The following is a 22476-nucleotide window of genomic DNA, read 5'->3' on the forward strand; positions in this document are numbered from 1 at the left end:
GGTGGAGGGGCTGGAGCTGTCACCAGGCTGCCCTCTGTCAGGTGGAGGGGCTGGAGCTGTCACCAGGCTGCCCTCTGTCAAGTGGAGGGGCTGGAGCTGTCACCAGGCTGCCCTCTGTCAGGTGGAGGAGCTGGAGCTGTCATCAGGCTGCCCTCTGTCAGGTGGAGGAGCTGTCACCAGGCTGCCCTCTGTCAGGTGGAGGGGCTGGAGCTGTCACCAGGCTGCCCTCTGTCAGGTGGAGGGTCTGGACTCTGGAGCTGTCCGTCCAGCTGTGGAGGTTGCTCGGATCCCTCCTCTGTCCCGGCTGCCCCCTCCTCTCAGCTGCTCCATACAGCCGCCTCCTCCGCTCCCGACGCCTGTGCTGCCTCCTCCCCCTCTCTCCATCCCTCCCTCCCTCCTCCAGCACCGGCTGCCATCCTCCTCTCTCCCTCCATCTCTGTCCGGCTCCCCACTCTCAGCCCCACCGGGACCTCAATGACCACACCATGATGACAGGCATCGCTGCTGCCTCCTTCTTCTCCAATGCCTGCCGCTTCGGAGGCTGTGGACTCCACTTTACCACCCTGGCCGAGCTGATTGAGCACATCGAAGACAACCATATCGGTGAGTAGCCCAGGTCGGTGCACCCCCAGGTCGGGTGCCCACCTCTCACCCTCTGAGCAGTGCAGGATGCAGGGGCTGCAGTGGTGCATTGCTCCGGACACGTGCGGGCTCCCAGGGCTGCAGGCAGCTGCCCGTTAGGTTGGCAGCTCCGCCGGGCACCCCGAAGAGTGTGCAATGCATGCAGGAGGTATGGAGAGGGCGGCCACGCAGCACATGCACTCACCTAGGCACTGCTGGGCACCCTGTCTGCGCCCTGCTGAGGTGCAGGGTCCGCCCCCGTGGGTGGGGGGTTTACAGATGCTGCGGCCACCCCCGGGCCCCTGCCCTTGGTGGCAGCCATTAGTCTCCTGCGTCCTGTCAGCTGTGTTGCTAGGTGTGGTGTGGTGGGTGCAGGGTGGCACCTCCTGTCATGTGTGCTGACACCATACACAGTGTGCTGGGAGGAGCACAAGGTGCCCCCTCTGCTGTCAGCCCCGAGGAGACCCTCACATGTGTGCAGCAGGGGCGGCTCTGCGCGTCTATCCGATGTGCGTGCCTGTGTCTAGGCCTGAGGAGGAGGAGTAGCGGGGGGTGTGTGCCCTGCTGCTGGGACCAGCATGCCCGCCGCTGGGCACCGTGCTGGGCACCAGTCCTGTGCCGGTGCAGCTGTGTAGTCACCACAGTGCAGAGAAGCAGCACTAGACAGAGCTGTGCCCATGGCTAGGGCAATGCCAGCCTGAAACTCTGAGCCCTGCCTACAAGTAGGTGGTTCTCCCCTCACCCGGTGGTGTGTACCCACAGTGGTAGTGAGTGGTGGGACAGTGGCATGATTGGCATCCGGCTGCCAGTACAGTGACTGGTACAGTATCATCCCTGACCTCCAAATATCAGGGTTCACCCAGCAGGTATGTTGGACATTGAGGATAAGCAGCTGCTCGGGCACTGCCCATCCTGCTGGGGAACAATGGACTGGAGCCGTAGTGACTGGCAGGGTATTGTCCTACACAAGGGATTGTCAAGAAACTCAGAGGTGGTCTCCACTAGGTAAAGTGTAATTGTATGACAGGACCTCCGCCCGAGTTGGTGGGCACCTGTGGAGGCTGATGAACTTCAAGGGCAGGGACCAGTGATTTCTAAGGGTATGTGCACACGTTGCGGATTTTCCGTGCGGGTTTTGCTAAATCCGCAGGTAAAATCACCTGCGTTTTACCTGTGGATTTAGTGCTGATTTTCTGCAGATTTCGCCTGCGTTTTTACACCTGCGGATTTCTGTAATGGAGCAGGTGTAAAACCGCTGCAGATTCCGCACAAAGAATTGACATGCTGCGGATTTGAAAAATCTGCAGCGTGTGCACAGCGTTTTTCATTTTGTATTGACTTTAATGGAACTGTACAACGCAGGAGAATCTGCTGCAGATACCCGTAATGAGGGGCACTATGATTTCCCGCAGTTTCTCGGGTTGATATGCGATATAGGAGACTACTTGTCCAATCACACGTATGGATAAATAAAGGGCACTGTAATGGGAACCGGGATGGCACACCACTGCCTGTTGCAGTGCACATTCTCGACCGCTGTTGCATTCATTCGCTATGTGCCTGCCGTATGCTGCACTCAGCTTTTACCGGCAGCCTCAGAGAATAAATGTAGTAGCGTGCGGGCGTCCGACCTGCCACTCCTTTTGTAATGGAGATAAAAGCTCCCTGATCTGCCAATTGGTGTGGGTCCCAGTGGTAATACACCCACTTATCAGCTAGTTATTACCTATCCTGTCCAAGTTTTCACTGGACAACCCCTTTAAAAGGAATCTATTACCATCTTGACGTTTACCTTTCTGCCGGCAGCATGAAGTCGTGACGGTCAGACTGACTTCTGCCTGTTATTTCTCTAATAGTTTTGGAGAAATTTACACTTACTAGATGCAGCTTTTACATGGTATTCATCACCTGAGGGACTATCCCTGCCCCTCCACACCTGATTGACAACTTTCTCCTTATTACTCTGTGTAAGGAGAAACCTGTCAATCAGTAACTGAGGGGTGGGGTCAGCTCAAGACTTGTGACGCTCTTTTCCAGTGTCTAGGCTGGTGCCTCATGGCAGCCATACCAGGGTAGTCGTCATTTCTATGGCCACCATCCTCGGCTTGGCTTCCTGCATGCCTCTGGTGTTTACTAGGCCCTAATCACTAGGCATTATAAATTGCCATGACTTCCATCATATGAGGCCTAGTAAATGTCAAAGGTGTCCAGGATGCTGGGCTGACAGCATGGGCACAGAAGTGAAGACTTCACTGGTCTGGCTGCCATAGAATTGTTAAATTCAAGCTGTCCCAATAAATGCTAACCAAAAAGCTGGCACTTAAACGCATAAATTCAATCCTTATTCGGAATAACACCGAAAGGTACCCGAAAATCAAGAGATCCAGTAATATTACAAAAAATATTAATTTTATTATTACAATATTTTCAAAAATAATAAACAGCAATGCCCAGTAGAAGACACGAACAAACACTGATTTAAGTATCGCCACTATAATCTATTGTATATAAATATACCAAATCATGCAGCATAAATATTTTATAACTTGAATAGCTATACATATAGCTATACCCATAGCTATACATTAAGAAATATCACGGCCATGAAAATAAAAAACACTACTCTAAATAGCCAGGGCACGCCCCCGGAAGAAGCCCATACGAAACGCGCGTAGGGGTGAGGGAGGACATTGTTCTTTAATATTTATATCTATTCAAGTTATAAAATATTTATGCTGCATGATTTGTTATATTTATATACAATAGATTATAGTGGCGATACTTAAATCAGTGTTTGTTCGTGTCTTCTACTGGGCATTGCTGTTTATTATTTTTGAAAATATTGTAATAATAAAATTAATATTTTTTGTAATATTACTGGATCTCTTGATTTTCGGGTACCTTTCGGTGTTATTCCGAATAAGGATTGAATTTATGCGTTTAAGTGCCAGCTTTTTGGTTAGCATTTATTGGGACAGCTTGAATTTAACAATTCTATGGCAGCCAGACCAGTGAAGTCTTCACTTCTGTGCCCATGCTGTCAGCCCAGCATCCTGGACACCTTTGACATTTACTAGGCCTCATATGATGGAAGTCATGGCAATTTATAATGCCTAGTGATTAGGGCCTAGTAAACACCAATAAAATTAATATTTTTTGTAATATTGCTGGATCTCTTGATTTTCGGGTACCTTTGGGTGTTATTCCGAATAAGGATTGAATGCCATAGAATTGTGTTTGATACCAGACCAGAGCAACGCAAATATTTTTTATGAACTCTTATTGAACCGCAAACATTGCTGTTGTTTCTTGAAACTCTTTGATCGGTCATCAAAGTTGAGATTCTAGAAAACCACTTTAAAGGGAACCTGTAACCAGTTTAATCCTGTGTCAAATAAAACTATGACCTTAATTAGCGCCTGCGCTGCAGTCCATCAATGGTTATGTAACCCCCTGACACCCCCTGTATACCCCCCAAAAACACTTTTGTAGATCTCCTGCCCTGTATGTTAATCCTGTCGGTCCAGTCCGATGAGTGTGGTTTCAGCAGTCTATAACCCTCCTTGCTTCTCTATCCCTCCTCCCGGCTGCTGATATTCATCCTTCTGTTGTAATTGACAAGGATGTCTCCTTCTGCATCATCCACATAGTCGGGCGAAGTTTCGCACCTGCTCAGAGAAATCACAGTCTCGTGCCTTTAAAGTGGTATTTCCAATTCGGACAATCATAGCTTATCTATTGGGTATTCCTCAAATGTCTGATTAATATGGTTCTATTTCTATGACCCACAACTTTGTAGAGAACATGGGATCTTAATTTTCCATATGAAGGTAAGATCTGTATCAGTCATCCAAGGACCACAGAAATCTTTAGAACAGACCATAAACCATGATGATCTCCTGGTGTGCTTGGTGATCATCAGGTGCTGACTGGTGATTTTCAGGTAATGACTTTGCATGGTGTTCATATTCATGTGGAAAACTGTCTACTCATGAAACCACAGGGCCCATTGAGTAAGTAGATTTTTCTACATGGCCAGAGTTTTCTGTTTGACCTATTTTTTTGTGTCTAAGCTGCTTTTTCTTGTATCCATTTCCATACTTCTGGTAAATGCTCTTCGGTCGTTCTCACCACAGGGTGCTGCTTACATCATTCCCACTCAAAATATAAGAGTTTACTATGTCAGACTATGCCGTGGGTACGGCACTGGATGATGCATTCCCCGGTGCATCCAACTCCTCCAAGCCTAAAGCTCATGCAAGCAATACTTTCTACTTTGACCAATGTTAATCCTTTGCCACCCAATCCTGAGAAGAAACTACAATGTTGTAATGTGATGGTCCAGTCACAATATGCACCTGGCACACTTAGACCATGGTCCCTTGCACACTCATCAGCCTCTGTATCTTCCTAGTGACTGACTGTCGCACCCAGCAGGCACTACACTTTCTTATGCTTCAGCCTCTTCCTTTCTCAGCCCACCAGCACAGCACCAGCTGCGTGCCCACGATCCGAAACTAGCAGCCCTTCAGACACAGCACGTTTGCTTCGTCCAAAGCACTGCCTTCTATTGAACGCAGGTAAATCCGCATATGTTCACTGAACCATGCAAATTTACCTGATCCAATACATTCTACGGGGGTACGTGCCTACGCTCAGTAATTGCTGCGGGTTTGACGCTGTGTAGACTTGGGATTTTCTAGAAATCCCATGTCTACTATGCGTCCACATACACCCGCAGCTCGCCTGCGGAAACTGACATGTGGCATGTCTTTCCGGAGCGCGGCATGTCAATTTCCCTTGCAGAGACGCGAGTCTCAGTAAGAGTAATTACATCAATAGAAATGTATTGGATGTGGTAAATCCGCATGGTCCAGTCAACACATGCAGATTTACCTGCTTTCAATAGGAGGCAGTTCTTTGGACACAGCAAACATGCTAGTGCCGGATCGTGGGCTCCTGGCCTTGATGTGGTTGCTTTTCAGAAAAGACGCGCTGCATGTCCGTCTCCACGAGTGATCCGCAGTCGTCTATGGATGCAGAGTGGACATGGGATTTCTTGAGATCCCATCCACTAAGCTGTCACAGCTGGCTGCTGCGGGTTTGACGCTGTAATAAGCAGCGTCAAACCCGCAGCAGTTCCTGATCGTGGGCACGTACCATTAGAGGCCTGGCAGGCCTAGATCTCTGCAGGTCTGACATGCACACTGAAGGTCCCAAACGCATGCTTTAAAGGACCTGCCATAGACCTCCTACAAACGCAGCAGTGCAACACTTCTGGCTTCAGAATGTTCAGTGTCACTGATGGCCCCCGCTGACCTCCTTTCATGCAGCATGGCATCCAGGAATGTTATTAGAATGGGAAAGAAACACTAAGGGGGAATTAGCAATCATTATTGCCATTATGCGAGAAAACTGGCCTATAAAAATTGCAAATGTTGACATAAGCCATAGGTCAAAGGGGTAACGTTCCTCCTTGTGGAGAGAGACATACTGGCTTGGCATGCCAATGTAAGGAGGCTAATTCACCATGCAGTGCTCCTCTGGGAAATGTAATATGCAAATTACCTCTTCAGAAAGGAAGAGGACTTGAACCCTATAGTGCAACCTGTTGGAAGAAGCAATCCTACAAGTCATTATCGACCCTTTAACGAGTCTTGCAATTTGACTTGGGATAAAAGTGAAATCAGAATCTCAATATACAGACACAGTGTTTCGGGGTACTGCCCCTCGTCAGTGCTAAGTACTAACTGATTTGACTAGGTGAGATGCTCTGGACTGAGGTCTAACGGGTAACGTTTCTACTTGTGGAGAGTGACATACCAGCTCTGGCATGCCAATGTAAGCGACATAAGCTTTATTCGTTCAAACTTTTGGCTGTTTTGTAGTTCTCTCATAATTTTTAAAAAGTGACAAGAAACGTAAGTGGGGATTAGTCAGAGAGGGCAGTAGCTTGTGTTAGTTATAGTGCAAATCCGTACAGGCTTAGATTTGTACCTCTTAATAAGTTTGTTATATTTTATTCCAGCGTACTTTGGACTAGCATATAATTCACTGGTCTTAATTCTCCAAGTAGGGATGAATTTACCAACATCAACGTTCAATACTGGCATTTTGTCTAAAGTATATGTGTGCACTGAGGCCTAGATTCATCAAGAACTGTGATTTTCCATGCCGTTCTTAATGAGGGCAATAGATAAGACGCGCACTCAGCAGTTGTGGGGGTGCTGGCCGGACTGGAAAGCTCCATTTCATCAAGTCGGAAGTATCAGCCGCACTCACAGAAACGTATGCAAAAAGGGTCCGGTTTTATTATTGCATGTATACTGTTTCACCACAGTGTTTAGTAATATAATAGATGATGATGGATATGACGATAATTTAGGTTACGTTTCGACTCAGCCTGGGTCTTTCTCAAACCTTGCTAAATCCATGTGTGATAATAGTGTAGGATAGCTGCTTATGCTTATTTGAATAGTGATATGTTGTCCCAGCAGGGGCATGACGATGGGTGGCCAGGGAATCAGGTAGAGAGCACTCCTTGCGCTATCTGTGGTAATCATTATCATCATCATTACCACAGATGGCGCATGGAAAGATTAGAATATACCGTATATACTCGAGTATAAGCCGACCCAAGTATAAGTCAAGGCACCTCATTTTGACACAAAACTGGGTAAGCTTATTGACTCGAGTATAAGCCGGGTATGCATTGTCCCCTCATCCCTGTCCTGGTATTCATGGCTCCCCCTTCCTGTCCTGGTATACATGGCTCCCCTGTGCTGTCGTGATATGCATGGCTTCCCCGTCCTGTCGTGATATTCATGGCTCCTTATCCCCTATCCTTGTATGAATGGTTCCTATTAAAAAAAAAAAAAAAATCCTACTCTCCTTCCACGCGCTTTCGCAGCATCTTGCTGATCCCGGTGCCGGTAGCTCTTCCTATGCGACTGCGGATGTCATTCATTTCTCTTTAGCAGCAGCACAGGCTTTAGCCACAGCCGTTGGCTCCTGCCTCTGTGACCCGCCGCGCCCCCTCTCCTGCCGGCTTGCTGGGACAATGAATCGTGTATAAGCTGAGGGGGGGGGGGCGTTTTCAGCACAAAAAGTGCTCAAAAACTCGGCTTATACACGAGTACATAGGGTCGGGCAGCACGGTGGCTCGGTGGATAGCACTGCAGCACTGGAGTCCTGGGTTCGAATCCCACCAAGGGCAACATCGGCATGGAGTTTGTATGTTCTCCCCATGTTTTCGTGGGTTTCCTCACACATTCCAAAGACCTACTGATAGGGAATTTAGAGAGAGAGGATTCGCTGTGCCTCACCCCAAAACTCCTCCTTCATTGGTATAATCAGAAGTTTTGGAAAATAACTTTACAAGTAGTAAGTTAAAGAGGACCTGTCATCAGGTCAAAAGTGTCCAGTGTTTACACTTACTTTATTCCACACTGAGGCCCTGATTCATCAAGACGGCTCTTGATGACGGATCTGATACATGACAGTGATGTCCCCCCTGGGACAATGTAATAAAGTAAAAAAAAAAAAGTGTAAAAATAATTTATAAAAAATCGCTAAATAAATAAAAAAAAAAAATATTCCCTAATAAATTCATTTTTTGGAAAAAAAAACAATAAAAGTACACATATTTAGTATCGACGCGTCCGTAACGACCCGCCCTATAAAACTGTGCCATTAGTTAACCCCTTTAGCGAACCCCTTAAAAAATAAAAATAAAAAACAAAGCAAAAAACAATGCTTTATTATCATACCGTCGAACAAAAAGTGCAACAACGCGCGATCAAAAAGACTGATATAAATAACCATGGTACCGCTGAAAAGCGTCATCTTATCCCGCAAAAAAAGAGCCACTACACATCATCATCAGCGAAAAAATAAAAAGTTATAGCTTGCAGAATAAAGCGATGCAAAAATAATTATTTTTTATATAAAATTGTTTTCATTGCATAAACGCGCCAAAACATAAAGACTTAAATGAGGTATCGCTGTAATCGTATTGACCCGAAGAATAAAACCGCTCTATCAATTTTACCGTACGTGGAACGGTGTAAACGTAACCCCAAAAGAAATTCTTGAAATACTGGTTTTTGTTCATTCCGCGCCCCAAAAATCGGAATAAAAAGCGATCAAAAAATGTCACGTACTCATAAATGGTACCAATAAAAACGTCAACTCGTACCACAAAAGAAAAGACCTCATATGACTCGGTGGGTCAAAACATGGAAAAATTATAGCTCTCAAAATGTGGTGATGCAAAAAGCATTTTTACAATAAAAAGCGTCTTTTAGCGTGTGACAGCTGCCAAACATTAAAACCCGCCCTAAATAGTAAATCAAACCCCCGTTATCACCCCCTTAGTTAGGGAAAAATAATAAAATAACAAAAAAATGAATTTCCATTTTCCCATTAGGGTTAGGGGTGTGTTGGGGTTAGGGTTGGAGTTAGAATTGGGGGGTTTCCACTGTTTGGGCACATCAGGTGCTCTCCAAACGCAGCATGGCATCTGATCTCAATTCCAGGCAATTCTGCGTTGAAAAAGTCAAACGGTGCTCCCTCCCTTCCAAGCCCTGCCATGCGCCCAAACAGTGTTTTACCCCCACATGTGGGGTATCAACCTACTCAGGACAAATTGCAAAACAAGTTTTGGGGTCCAATTTCTCCTGTTACCCTTGGGAAAATAAAAAATATTGGGGACTAAAAGATCATGTTTGTGGAAAAAATGATTTTTTTATTTTCACGCCCGGGCGTTATAAACTTCTGTGAAGCACTAGGGGGTTCAAAGTGCTCACCACACATCTAGATAAGTTCCTTGGGGGGGTCTAGTTTCCAAAATGGGGTTTGGGAGGTTTCCACAGTTTAGTTACGTTAGGGACTCTCCAAAGGCAACATGACATGAAATTTTCGCCAAATTTCCATTTTTTCACAAATAAACGCAAGTTACTGTATATCAATGAAATTTTACCACTATCATGAAGTACAATATGTCACGAGAAAACAATGTCAGAATCACCGGGATCCATGGAAGCGTTTCAGAGTTATTACCTCATAAAGGGACAGTGGTCAGAATGGCCCGGTTTGAACGTGCAAACCACCCTTGGGGGTAAAGGGGTTAAGATTTCTGCGAGGGTATGGGGTGGGGATTGTGGACCTGGAGAGGAAAGAGAAAATAAGTAGGTTGTGGTCAGAAAGGGGGAGAGGTTGGATAGGGAACCGAGGCAGGTGAAGATGAGGTCCAGTGTGTGACCATCTTTATGAGTGGCTGCAGAAGACCATTGATTGAGGCCGAAGGAGGAAGTGAGAGATAAAAGTTTAGTGGCAGCTGAGAGGGAAGTGTCAATGGAGATGTTGAAGTCGCCCAAGATGATAGAGGGGATGTCAGCGGAAAGGAAATGAAGTAGCCAGTTGGTGAAGTGGTCGAAGAAGGTGGTGGCTGGCCCTGGAGGGTGGTAAATGACAGCCGGTTGGAGGGGGATTAGATGCACACAGAGTGAACCTCAAAGGAAGGGAGGGTAACAGAGGGTGGCAGTGGGATTGGGGTGAAGGAGCAGTTATCTGACAGGAGAAAACCAACTCTTCCGCCATGTATGCAGCTGGGGCGGGGGGTGTGGGAAAGGTGGAATCCACCATACGAAAGTGCAGCAGGTGATGCTGTGTCAGAGGGGGTGAGCCAGGTTTCGGTGATGGCGAGGAAGGAAAGTTTATTAGTAATAAAAATAAAAAGATCATGGCTGTAGTTTTGTTTCAGACAAAGCGAGCGTTCCATAGAGCTCCTGTTAGTGGGACTGGGGAAGCGGGGGCCGGGAGAAAGGGTTTAAGGTTAGAGAGGTTACGGAAAGTTGTGATAGAGCGTGGATGGGAGGTAGAAATGACTGTGGGAATGTGTTGAGGAGGACCAGGATTTGGAGCAATATCACCGGCAGTGAGGAGGAGCAGAGAAAGTGTTAGCAGGTTAGAGCAGGAAAGAGCATGAGGGGGCTACTTGTGTTTTGAGACAGAGGATTGTATGTTGAGGAACAGTTCTGAAGAGGAGATGAGATGGATGGGGAGGATTGAAGAAGAGATGAACAGTTCCTTACTAGGTGTAGGGATTAGGGGGGTTAGCAGAAAGTGAAGGATTATAGGGGTGAGAATGAAAACAAACAGAAACATGTAACAGCCTGAATACAAGTGGGGGTTGCCTGTTTGCTAGGGCATTCCCACATGTATTCAGGCTGTCTAGCAGCTGCAAATCATACAGCTGCGTTGACAAAAACTATATTTCCGAGCATGCCAAAATACTCTGAGGACACCCGAGCATGCTCGGGAAAACCCGAGCAACGAGTATACTCGCTCATTACTACTCCTGATTCATGAAGAGGACCACAACTCTTAATGAATCAGGATAGTCTGACAAGTGATCTTGTCCAGTGTTTACTCTTACATTATTCCTGCTATGCCCTCAGTATTCTGTGTGTTCTTGTTTTTTTTTTAAATCCGCCATACAGTTTCAGCAACATGGACCCGTTTTATTTAGTGATTTTTTTTTTTTTTTTTTTTTTTATAGTTTCTTCCTAGGGGATGTGGCTCACAAGGTAACAATGCAGAGCAGACTAAAGACACGTCTCCAGATAATCCGTGAACAACACATGCTTGGTGAAATCCATAAAAATTGGCAGCAAATTAAAGGGCTCAAATCTCTGAAACCGTATGACAGATTTAAAAAAAAAAAAAAAAAAAAAATTCTCAAGGGAGCAGTGGGAATAAAATGCAAGCTAAAGCTGGCCACTTTGATTGTGGTTTGTCCTGATGAAGAGGCTCCATCACTCTGAAACGTGTTGATGACTAAAACCGCATCTACACTCCATTTGGTTTCCTATTGTGTATCGTATCTCTGACAGCGTGGCTTCACACCTACCTCATCTTCCAGCATTTCTGTCAAATAAAAAAAAAAAGCATACTCAAAGGAGCAGTGGGAATAAGCTAAAGCTGGCCACTTTTGACTTGGTCACAATTCCTCTTTAAAATGTAAAATTCTATCTGTACAGACTTTGGGGCTACTGAATACGTGGCATTTAGGTATATGCCGGTAAAGGCATGTTGAAAGCACACATTTGCGAACTTAGTGATAGGGTAAAGGGTAAAGATCAATTCATATCCCTACTACATAGCAAATTTAGTAAGGTTTTTAATGAGAGAGTTATCCAAAACGCAAAAACAAAATTGGGACGTATTGATCCAATTTTGGAGGCAGAGTGGTTCAACTCCTTATACTTCATAGACTTTACGTTACCCAAAGAAGACAAGGAAAACTGCTGCGGTATATTGGACACTCACATCCCCCATATGTGTTGGGGTTGTTAGAAGATCCACCTGCGTTGGAATGACCTAATTGAAACCATTGGAGAAGTTATTATTATTCATTTATATAGCGCCATTTATTCCATGGCGCTTAACATGTGAAAGGGGAAATTTAGACAAGTACAATAAACATGTGCAAGACAAGGGACACACAAGTACAGGAGAGAAGACCCTGCCCGCGAGGGCTCACAGTCTACAGGGATGAGTCAAGATACTCTAGGAGAGGGTAGAGCTGGGTGTGCGGTGTGTCAGTAGACCGAGGATCATTGCAGGCTGTAGGCTTGTCGGAACTGGTGGGTCTTCAGGTTCTTCTTGAAGGTTTCCTTTGTTGGTGAGAGTCTATGTTGCGGTAGAGAGATCCAGAGTATGGGGGAAGCACGGGAGAAGTCTTGTATGCGGTTGTGGGAACAAGAGATGAGGGAGGAGTAGAGAAGGAGATCTTGAGAGGATCGAAGGTTGCATGCGGGTAGGTACCGGGAGACCATGTCACAGATGTATGGATGAGACAGGTTGTGGATGGCTTTGTATGTCATGGTTAGGGTTTTGAACTGGAGCCGTGTTTACATTTAAGCGTTCTATGTAATGTGATGATTTACGTTTTTGGGAGTCTGGCAGGAATACATTGCCCATTTGTCATTGCTAAAAAGTGGATGTTTTTCTGAAGTCCTGCATGTAAAGAGAAGAAATGTAAAGAGAAGAAATTTTTGAACCCCTCTCCATAATCTTTGAAAATTCTTAGAGAAGTCCCAGAAGACTGGAGAAGAGCAAATGTTCTTCCTATCTTCAAAAAGGGAAAGAAGGTGGACCCAGGGAACTATAGGTCGGTGAGTCTGACTTCTATACCAAGAAAGATCTTTGAACAAATAAACAACATGTATGTAAGTACCTGGATAAGAATGAAGTGATTAAACAGAGTCAGCATGGATTTGAAACTAATAAGTCATGTCAGACTAACTTATTTTCCTTCTCTGACAGAATCACTGATTGGGTGGATCAGGGAAATCCTATATATAGTATATCTTGACTTCAGCAAAGCATTTGACAAAGTATCTCACACAATCCTTATTGAAAAAATGGCTAAGTGTGGAATGGACAAGGCAACTGTTAGGTGGATTCATAACTGGCTTAGTGATCGGGCCCAAAGAGTGGTCATAAATGGCTGCACATCCAGTTGGAAGAATGTCTCAAGTGGGGTACCACAGGGCTCTGTCCTGGGCCCTGTATTGTTCAACATCTTTATCAACGATTTAGATGAAGGAATTGTGGGTAAACTGATTAAATTTGCTGATGACACAAAGCTAGGAGGGATAGCTAATACTAGAGAAGAGAGAGAGAGGATTCAAAAAGTTAAAAATAAACTGGAGCAGTGGGCAGCAACTAACAGAATGGTTTTTAACAGGGAAAAATGCAAAGTACTACATCTGGGCAATAAAAATGAAAAAAGCATATTCAGAATGGGAGGAATAGGGCTAAGCAACAGCACATGTGAAAAAGACTTGGGTATAATAATAGATCACAGACTGAATATGAGTCAACAGTGTGATGCAGCAGCAAAAAAGGCAAATGCAATTCTAGGATGTATTAACAGAAGCATACAGTGTAGATCACGTGAAGTCATTATTGCCCTCTACTCCTCTTTGGTCAGACCTCATCTGGAATATTGTGTCCAGTTTTGGGCTCCACATTTTAAAAAAGACATCAACAAACTGGAGCAAGTTCAGAAAAGAGCGACCAGAATGGTGACTGGTCTGCAAACCCTGTCTTATAAGGAAAGGTTGCAGGATTTGGGAATGTTTAGCTTGCAGAAGAGAAGACTGAGAGGAGACTTAATAGCTGTCTACAAATATCTCAAGGGCTGTCACATTGTAGAAGGATCAACTTTATTCTCATTTGCACAAGGAAAGACTAGAAGCAATGGGATGAAACTGAATGGGAGGAGACAGATTAGATATTAGAAAAAAACTTTTTGACAGTTAGTGATCAACGAGTGGAACAGGCTGCCACGAGAAGTGGTGAGTTCTCCTTCAATAGAAATCTTCAAACAGAGGCTGGACAGACATCTGCCTGGTATGATTTAGTGAATCCTGCTTTGAGCAGGGGGTTGGACCAGATGGCCCAGGAGGTCCCTTCCAACTCTACGATTCTATGAGTCTATATTTACTACATAATTAGATCTCAGAAAATGGAAATAAATGGTGGCATAACAGGTATGATAGAATATAAGCTTATTGTTGCTATTGGAAGCCATAGATAAGCTTTATTGGAAATCAGTTTGGAGATTAATTAGAAATATGTATATATATATATATATATATATATATATATATATATATACACACACACACACACACACACAGTGTGTATGTACATATATATATATATCTCCATATTTCTAATTAATCTCCAAACTGATTTCCAATAAAGCTTATCTATGGCTTCCAATAGCAATAATAAGCTTATATTCTATCATACCTGTTATGCCACCATTTATTTCCATTTTCTGAGATCTAATTATGCACTCTTTGAATGAGAAGGTGTGTCCAAACCTTTGGTCTGCACTGTGTGTGTGCATATATATATATATATATTAAAGGAGATTTAACAGAGTCAGGATTTCAGTTCTGGCAATGACTTATGTCGCCCCTCTCAGTTACAGTAAGCTCTGGGGGCAGATTCTCATGCAGATCTGTCTGCTGCCCATAGCCCTGTAGTAGCTGTGGTGAGTTATTTAAAGGCATAGTACATGGAGTCCACTGAGCAAATGGTCAGTGAGCACCCCCGGTCCCTTGTACATTTATACACTGAATCGACACAGCTTTTCCCCACAGGTTACCTTCTCTTCCTCTGGTCACAGCAGTCCAGGCAATAAAGGGTCCGGGAATGCAGCTGTACTCCAACAGGGAAAAATAACTTTTATTGAACAACAATTAAGGATGGACAAAAAGGCAATTTCAACACTGGCTTCCTGCTATGTCCCTGACACTTGCTGCGGCCGTTCCCACAATCGCCGTAGCAGCTGAAGTTCGCAGTAGTCCAATCGTTGGAATTTGGGCGCCTGAGATCCCTTCAGCGAAGGCCCTTCTAAAGTCCTGGGGACCTGTGTTGTAATCCTTCAGTCCGTATGAATCTTTGATCCGGGGTGGCAGATCTCTCCCATATGGGAATCTGGCAGTGCCCCTTCAGTAGCACACATCTGCCCTGGCCCATGTACCCAGGCTTTCTGACTGGAAAACAGCAGCTTCCACTTCCCTGGAGGCTGCAAGTCCAGCCCCCTTAGTTAACTAGTTCTGTCCTTAACTATATACAGGTATTAAAGGGGAACATCACAATACCATGTATAGGTTATACTATAGTATTACACAAACAGTACAATTAATACAAAAAACACATACATTACATCACTGTACATAAAGTGCACAGGGGGTCACATTGAAGGAGGAGAGGGCGCAATCGAGGAGACCTGCCACCTCCTTACAGTCCCCCCTCCTTAAACATGACCGTCCCCGGCCATGGCAACCTTGACAAAAACAACATATAACAAGAGTCCCAGTCTCTCTGCAAGTAGGTTCATAGAAAAAAACACAGTTCATAGTCCACAAGACCCAGTTGGCCCTTTAGCACTGGTGGCCGAAGTCTCTGAAGAGTGCCTTATTCAGACCCGACAGATTTTGTGGCCATAGTCCTTCTGGGGACAGTCTTCCACTCCCTCCTTTCAGCGGACCACGGGCCCTTTTAGCGATTGTGGTTTGCATTTTAAACATGGGGCCAGTCCAAGGGTTAACCCCTTACCAACATTGGGCGGTAATAGTACACCAATATCGGTATCCCTCCCTTTGATGTGGGCTCCGACGATGAGCCCACATGTTTTGAACAGCTGACATGTGCCCGCAGTAGTTGTGGGTGGAATCGTGGTCCATCCGCAGCTATTATCTAGTTAAATGCTGCTGTCAAAAGCTGACAACGGCACTTAAATGGCACTTCTGGCCATTGGCCCAGAAATGCGCTCACCGGTGACCCGCGTCACGTGATCGCGGGTCACTGGTGGGTCGGCATGACAACCCAAGGTCTCCTGGAGACCTCTATTATTGTCAGTGCCAAGTTGCTATGAGCGCCACCCGGTGGTTGGCGCTCATAGCAAGTCAGTAATTCTGCTACATAGAGGCGATCTGCTCATCAACTGTATGTAGCAGAGCCGATTGAGTTGTGCCAGCTTCTAGCCTCCTATGGAGACTATTGAAGCATGGCAAAAGTAAAAAAAAAAAAAAAAGTGTTTAAAAATATAAAAAAATATAAAAGTTTAAATTACCCCCCTTTCGCCTCATTCAAAATAAAGCAATAAAAAAAAAATCACACAAAACGGCATTAAATCTGAACCATTTTCCATGGCTTTAGAGTAGTGGAAATTAGCTGGGCAGTTTTTACAGGTGAATTGAGTTATCTGAAAACCGGGATTGACAATTGTCCAGAAATTCTAGGACAGGCCGTAAAAAAATAAAAAAAAAACATTTTTTGAAGCTGAATAGATTTACTGTTACACTGATTATTATGACTGCAATTATCAGAATTTTTTGGTGAATGCAGCTGATGTCTTCATATTAGAATTATGAGCTGTACTGTAGACATGGATCACTTACGGTTTTCCAATGTGTCTGTAAAAAGTATTGTCTGTCCGTGAATTTTTTATCCTTTAAAAATGTGCTCTGCGTTTTTCAGATGCAGTTTTTTCTGCAGTTTTATCCCATTTTACTCTTTGTGAATTCAGACTCTGGATCTGAGCAATTTTGACAAGGGCCAGACTGAGACAACTGGACACTTGGACCAGGGCATCTCGAATATGGAAGACCATAATAATATGCCGTGGCTAGTAACTACTACAGGTGGGCCCAGGAAGGACACGGTCATGGGTACCTAGGACTCATTGATGTGTATGGGGGGGTGAAGGCTCACCTGTCTTGGTTCCACAGAGCATTGCAGCCCACTGTATTTACCATACGTGTTTGACATTTTCAGAACATAAGATGGCAGAAAGCCATAAAGCAGACGGTGTTTGGTGTTATTTCTATGATATGCCTGCTCTATTGAGTAAGACAGGAATGCATATAAATGTAAACAGGACAGCAGAAAAGGAACAGCTTTATGCAGCTCTGTATCCATGTCCAAGACGTGAATAATTTATATCTGGCTGATAAGAAGTAAAAATACATTACAGCCGCTGCCACAAGAAATAAAACAAGCGTCGGAATTCAAGGCCTCACGTTCCAGATTTACACCAGAGCTTAGACCCAACGTTCCTGCCTCGCTTCTCGTACTGTAAGTGAGCTGCCAGGTTTGATCACTAATACAGTATTTTCAACCTTAGACTTTAGGGCGATGGAGCTTCGTTTATTTTTTGCATTGATGTCCAGGAGTTTCATTTTAGCGGGTCACTCCTCTTATTAAATTGGCACATTTTTGGGCTGTCCAATGAGCTGGCATAGATTTCTGATTTTACCATACATTATTGTACACCAATCACTCATTGACTGAGCCTTTTTTTTTGTGCTAAGCTCCACTCACATTTAATGGTGTGGCCGACACTACTAGTCACAACATTTTTTGCACAAATACGCACTGTGCCAAGTTCTGCAACTTTCACGAGACCACAAGTATGTGATTTGCTTAGTTACTGTCACTTGCAGACTTGCTTAGCATCCGCATGTGACAGCAACTATGCAAATCAAATACGTGTAATCAACTGACGACCGCTAAAGATGGCAAAAGAGCAAAATCAGACAGTGGGCAATTGTCAGGATTTGGCAATCCGTAGTCAGAGTGACTGCGGAAATTTATGAGGAGCCCTGAAAACCCAAGTGTGCCAAGTGGTTTAAAAACATTTTGTGGTTTTACCAAAAGTTGCTTTGAATTTTTGTCCACATTTTTTTTAACATGTTTCATCAGTAGAAACTGCAGTTGAAAACTGCATATCATTTTCTTGTGTGTTGTTAACCACACTACCGCTTAGGTGCGTTATGTTCGTCATACATGGTGTTATGGTTAAATGGTTTCACTAGGATCACAATCTTGTCTTTCCATATCAAATCAGTGTGGTCCAACAGTTGGCACCACCACTAATCAGCTGCTTAAAGGGAATCCGTCACCCCATTTCTGGCCTATAAGATGCGGCCACAACCATCAGGGGCTTATCTACAGCATTCTGTAATGCTGTAGATAAGCCCCCGATGTAACCTGAAAGAGAAGAAAAATGAGTTGGATTATACTCACCCGGGGGTCCGGTCCGATGGGTGTTGCGGTCTGGCACCTCCCATCATCTAGCGATGACATCCTCCTCCTTACCTCTGCCGCGGCTCCTGCGCAGGGGTACTTTATCTGCCCTGTTGAGGGCAGAGTAAAGTACTGCAGTGCCCAGGCGCTGGACCTCTCTGACCTTTCCTGGCACCTGCGCACTGCAGTACTTTACTCTGCCCTCAACAGGGCAAAGAAAGTACGCCTGTGCAGGAGCCGCGGCAGAAGTAAGAAGGAGGACGTCATCTCTAGAAGATGGGAAGTGCCGGATCCGGACCGCGACACCCACCGCACCCGCCCCCCCGGTGAGTATAATCTAACTTGTTTTTCTTATCTTTCAGGTTAGATCAGGGACTTATCTACAGCATTACAGAATGCTGTAGATAAGCCCCTGAAGGTGGTGGCCGCAGCTCATAGGCCGAAAATGGGGTGACAGATTCCTTTTAAAGGCCCATGGTGTTTATCTTGAGTGCATGTGGACTGCACTTCTTACATTGCCCCTTCTACCTGCACCACATAACCTTAGTAGTGGCTGTGTTGGGTCGTAGTACTTTTTCTCTGGAATCCTGGAAACCCAACCCAAATCAGTCCAGGGCTTATTATTTTACTATTCCTGTGTAGTTATTGAGCAGACTCAACCAATAAAAGTACATATTCAACAAATTTCTTTGCAATTTCAATCACCCTTATCATACCAAAGGGAAGGATCAGAATTTGTCAGACTTTTAGGTCCTGATTCATCAAGACTGCCATTTTGTATTCCAGCTGGAGTAAGAAGTGCCAAATTTGTCATGAACATGAGGATATTTCTGCTATAATTATTCCCACTTTTGTTGAGCAAATTCTAATAAATTTGTCTGGCCGCTCTAAGCTTTGCACACTTTTCAGAATGTTGACGAAGATGGCCTAAGATGGCAAAAGTCGCCAAATTTTTGCACTGCTACACTCTGGGCAAAAATTTTGTGACATTTGCAACAGCTTTGTCAGTTTTCTGCAGCAAAGTGTTTGATGAATTTGGGCCTATATGTTTTCATTTGCGTTGTACATGTGGGCACAGCTTGTAAACATATTACCTGGTGATTCATTTATTCAACTACTAGGCTGCTAACGGGGAAAAGTAGAGACAGGTGTGGCTAAGAGAACCAGACCTGTGACAATCAACTGATCCCTGGACCTGCTTATAGTTGCAAAGGCATTGTCTTCATGAGACTACCTTTTTTATTTAGGCATTCTATGTGCCGCTGAATAGTACCGCCATATGGCACTATATTATGAAGATAGTCTTCCATTAAAGGGGTTATCCAGGACTTTGATTATTTTTTTGCTCTGAGGCTAAGAACTCAAAGGCATCTCGTTACTAACTCTCTGCCAGCTCAGCTTGGTAATGGACAGCTCTTGCCAGCGATTCTGCCGCTTCCGGTGATGTCACATCAACAGAGAAGCTTCTCTTCCACTTTGCTCTGTTGAAGGAGCATCTCTGCCGATGTCATGCTGATTGCCAACCGGCACCCTGCTGCCCATCTGAGGGGAGCTGGTTGTCAATCAGCATGACTTCAGCAGTAATGCGCCATTGACAGAACACCTGGAAGAAAAGAAGCTGTTCTGCTGAGATGAGGTCAAATGAAGCAGCAGAATCACTGGCAGGAGCAGTCCATGACCGCTTTGAGCCTGCAGAGATTGGTACCAGGCAGAACAAGCAAGTGCATGAACACCGTACATTTTTTTTCATTATATGAGATCCGACAGAAATAATTTTTTTTTGCCATCATATAAAAAATTCATGTCCACCATTATATGACTGCTTAGAAGATGTAATTAGGTACTGTCCTTAAGTCTGGATTCAAAGTATAATTCTCTGTATCACTTCTGATTAGTGATGAGTAGAGTTGAGCGAAACAGGTCGGTCAGATTCAAAAGTCGCCAACTTTCGCCAAAGTCGGGTTTCGCCGAGCGAAACCTGACCATAGCTTGAGGTCGGCCATGTGTAGGGAAGGTGACCTGACGGACGGACGGACTAGTCAGAGTGAAGAAGGAAAGGTTTGCACAGTGTACGTAGGTGTCAGTTATTACAGTGGGGAAACAGCTAGGAAAGTGTAGTGGACGTGCAGTACCTTGGGTTGACCATTAGATGGCAGGGAGGAGTGTGAGCAAAGGACTTGACAGCAGCTTAGGGCTTTAGAAACCGTTGGTCATGGGGGGCGTGGTTACAGTGACAGTTTCAAGGAACCGGGTTAGCTATAAATACTGAGGGAGGGTTCCAGAAAGTTCCAGTCCCCAGGGGGAGCCTCAGTGACAGGAGGACTGCGACAGTCTGTGCGCTGTGAGGTGAATCCAGACCAGGGGGACTGAGGAGAGAGAACAACAGGGGGGTGGTCCTGACAGATGCACCGCAACAGAGACGAGTTAAAGGGAATAGGCACACCGTGTAAAGAACGACGTTTGACCAGTGAACGGACTGTTGGTGATTAGGGTTAGGGCAACCACAGTGTCGGAAGCTGTCACTATGTCAGGAAAGGAAAAAAGGACAGGACGTATATATATGTCCCAGGCGAGAAACACGGTGTGTGAAGCGGCTACAGAGGGCCATGAGTGAGGTACTGTGCTGTGTTGTGAAGCGGCTCTGGATGCGGAGGGTCGAGAGAGAGATATGGCGATGTGCTGCGAGGGCCGTCAGGCGGACGGCGCGCGAAAATAAACTTGGACCTGTTGTACCCAGTACCTGCCTCCATTTCGTCTCTGTTTCGTCTCTGCGTGGTAAGAAGAGGGACCACCCCCCAGCTCGCCCCACTAACCCTACATTTGGCGTAGTCGGCAGGATCGCCGCCGCTAATACATCATCTTCTGCGGCAGGCCTGCCTCAAGTAATGGAAAAGGACTTGGACTATGCTGCATGGATTATAAACACCTGTGGATTACAAATGACTTACCTGTGGAATAGGAATTGGGAGCGCTGTGGCAGATCTGTGTGGCCAGCAGAGGATCTGGGGCGGTACCAGGTACTGTGCAGTATGGCGTTATTGCTTCAGCGCAGAGGAGAGGTCCGGGTGTTCGCAGTTGTTCAGAATAGACTGGGACCCCCTCCAACGTATCCCAAAAGGAAGCAGTATGTGCCTGGAGATCGACGCTTCCATATATTGGACCCTGACAGGTGGGTGGAGAGGCCTGCCGACACCCCACCTCACAGAGGGAGTGGCACAGAAGAAAAACTTGGCTGCGGCTGTCTGATGCCATTCAAGTGCTGCCCAACGGACTGTATGAGATGTTGCGGGTGTCGGGGCATCGGCCGCCTAGAGTGGCAATGGCAGCAGGAGATGGAGCTGCACCAGAAGTCATCTGTAGAACCACGGTCAGGCAGCGGGATGCTGAGCTGGGGAGCGGAGCCTGAGTGGAGTCAGCGAGAGTGGCCGCCACCAATACCGGCAGAGGACTTCTCCGCGGAGCCCCCGAGTCAGGAGGAAAGGCCCGCAGGACAGTGGAGTGAGGAACGGAGGCAGCGGGGAAAGCTGCGTGATGGTGAGACGGAGGCCGCAGCGCCGGGGAAGGTGAGAGTACCCCCGGCCCCACCAGTGCCTCCGCAAGCGGCCCCCACCATTCTGTCACAGCACGCAGCCCCCTGCGCACTGGAAGGCCTAGTTACATCGGGCCCTGTGGTGTATGCAGAACTGAGCGAGGCCCCCGCTCATGTCCCCGAACTACCCCGCCCGGAGTCACCAGTGCAGAGCTCACCCAAAGAAGACGCTGCTGCGCTTTCCCTGCTAATAGCAGCTGCATCGTTGAAATCGGCCGTTACTCCGGCTCCGTCGGAAGTAGTGGATGCGGCCTGTCCTGAGGCCGCGGTTATGCCGCTGCTGGAGTCGGCTGCGACCGACTTAGTGGGCCCTGTGATTCCAGCCTCCGAGGACCCGGTTGTCCCCATTTGCCACCTGGCCCCAGCGGCTGTTGAGCCGCAAAAATCATCGGCTGCCTCTGATCCACGCCCTTCCTCGGTTAAGTCCCGCCCACCGGACTCCAGGGCTCATGCTGGACCCTCTGTTTGGGTCGCAGGAGTTATAGAGAAGAAGAGGGCCAGGGGGCAGGAAGTCTGGAACCTGCTCCATGAGAGGGGAGAGGCTGGCATGGCGGCTGCACGACCCCCGGGACGGCTCGTTTATACTAACTTGCAGAAAGGGACACTTCTTGCATCCTGGGAGCTCCACGGTTGTGGGGTCCCTTACTACT

At 46.0% G+C, this 22476-nt stretch overlaps 1 protein-coding gene across 1 annotated transcript in view; it reads left to right on the top strand.

Annotated features, from left to right (window-relative positions):
• The first annotated feature begins 374 nt into the window (after nucleotides 1-374).
• JAZF1 (JAZF zinc finger 1) overlaps nucleotides 375-22476 on the top strand; it is a 313966-nt gene continuing 291864 nt past the window's right edge. The window contains exon 1 of the mRNA XM_073581355.1: nucleotides 375-603. Within this exon, the coding sequence (XP_073437456.1) occupies nucleotides 486-603 (118 nt within the window). The 5' untranslated portion in view covers nucleotides 375-485. The remainder of the gene's footprint in view (nucleotides 604-22476) is intronic.

Source organism: Dendrobates tinctorius, unplaced genomic scaffold, assembly GCF_039654945.1.
Source record: "Dendrobates tinctorius isolate UK_male_01 unplaced genomic scaffold, ASM3965494v1 ptg000070l, whole genome shotgun sequence".
Classification (NCBI taxonomy): domain Eukaryota; kingdom Metazoa; phylum Chordata; class Amphibia; order Anura; family Dendrobatidae; genus Dendrobates; species Dendrobates tinctorius.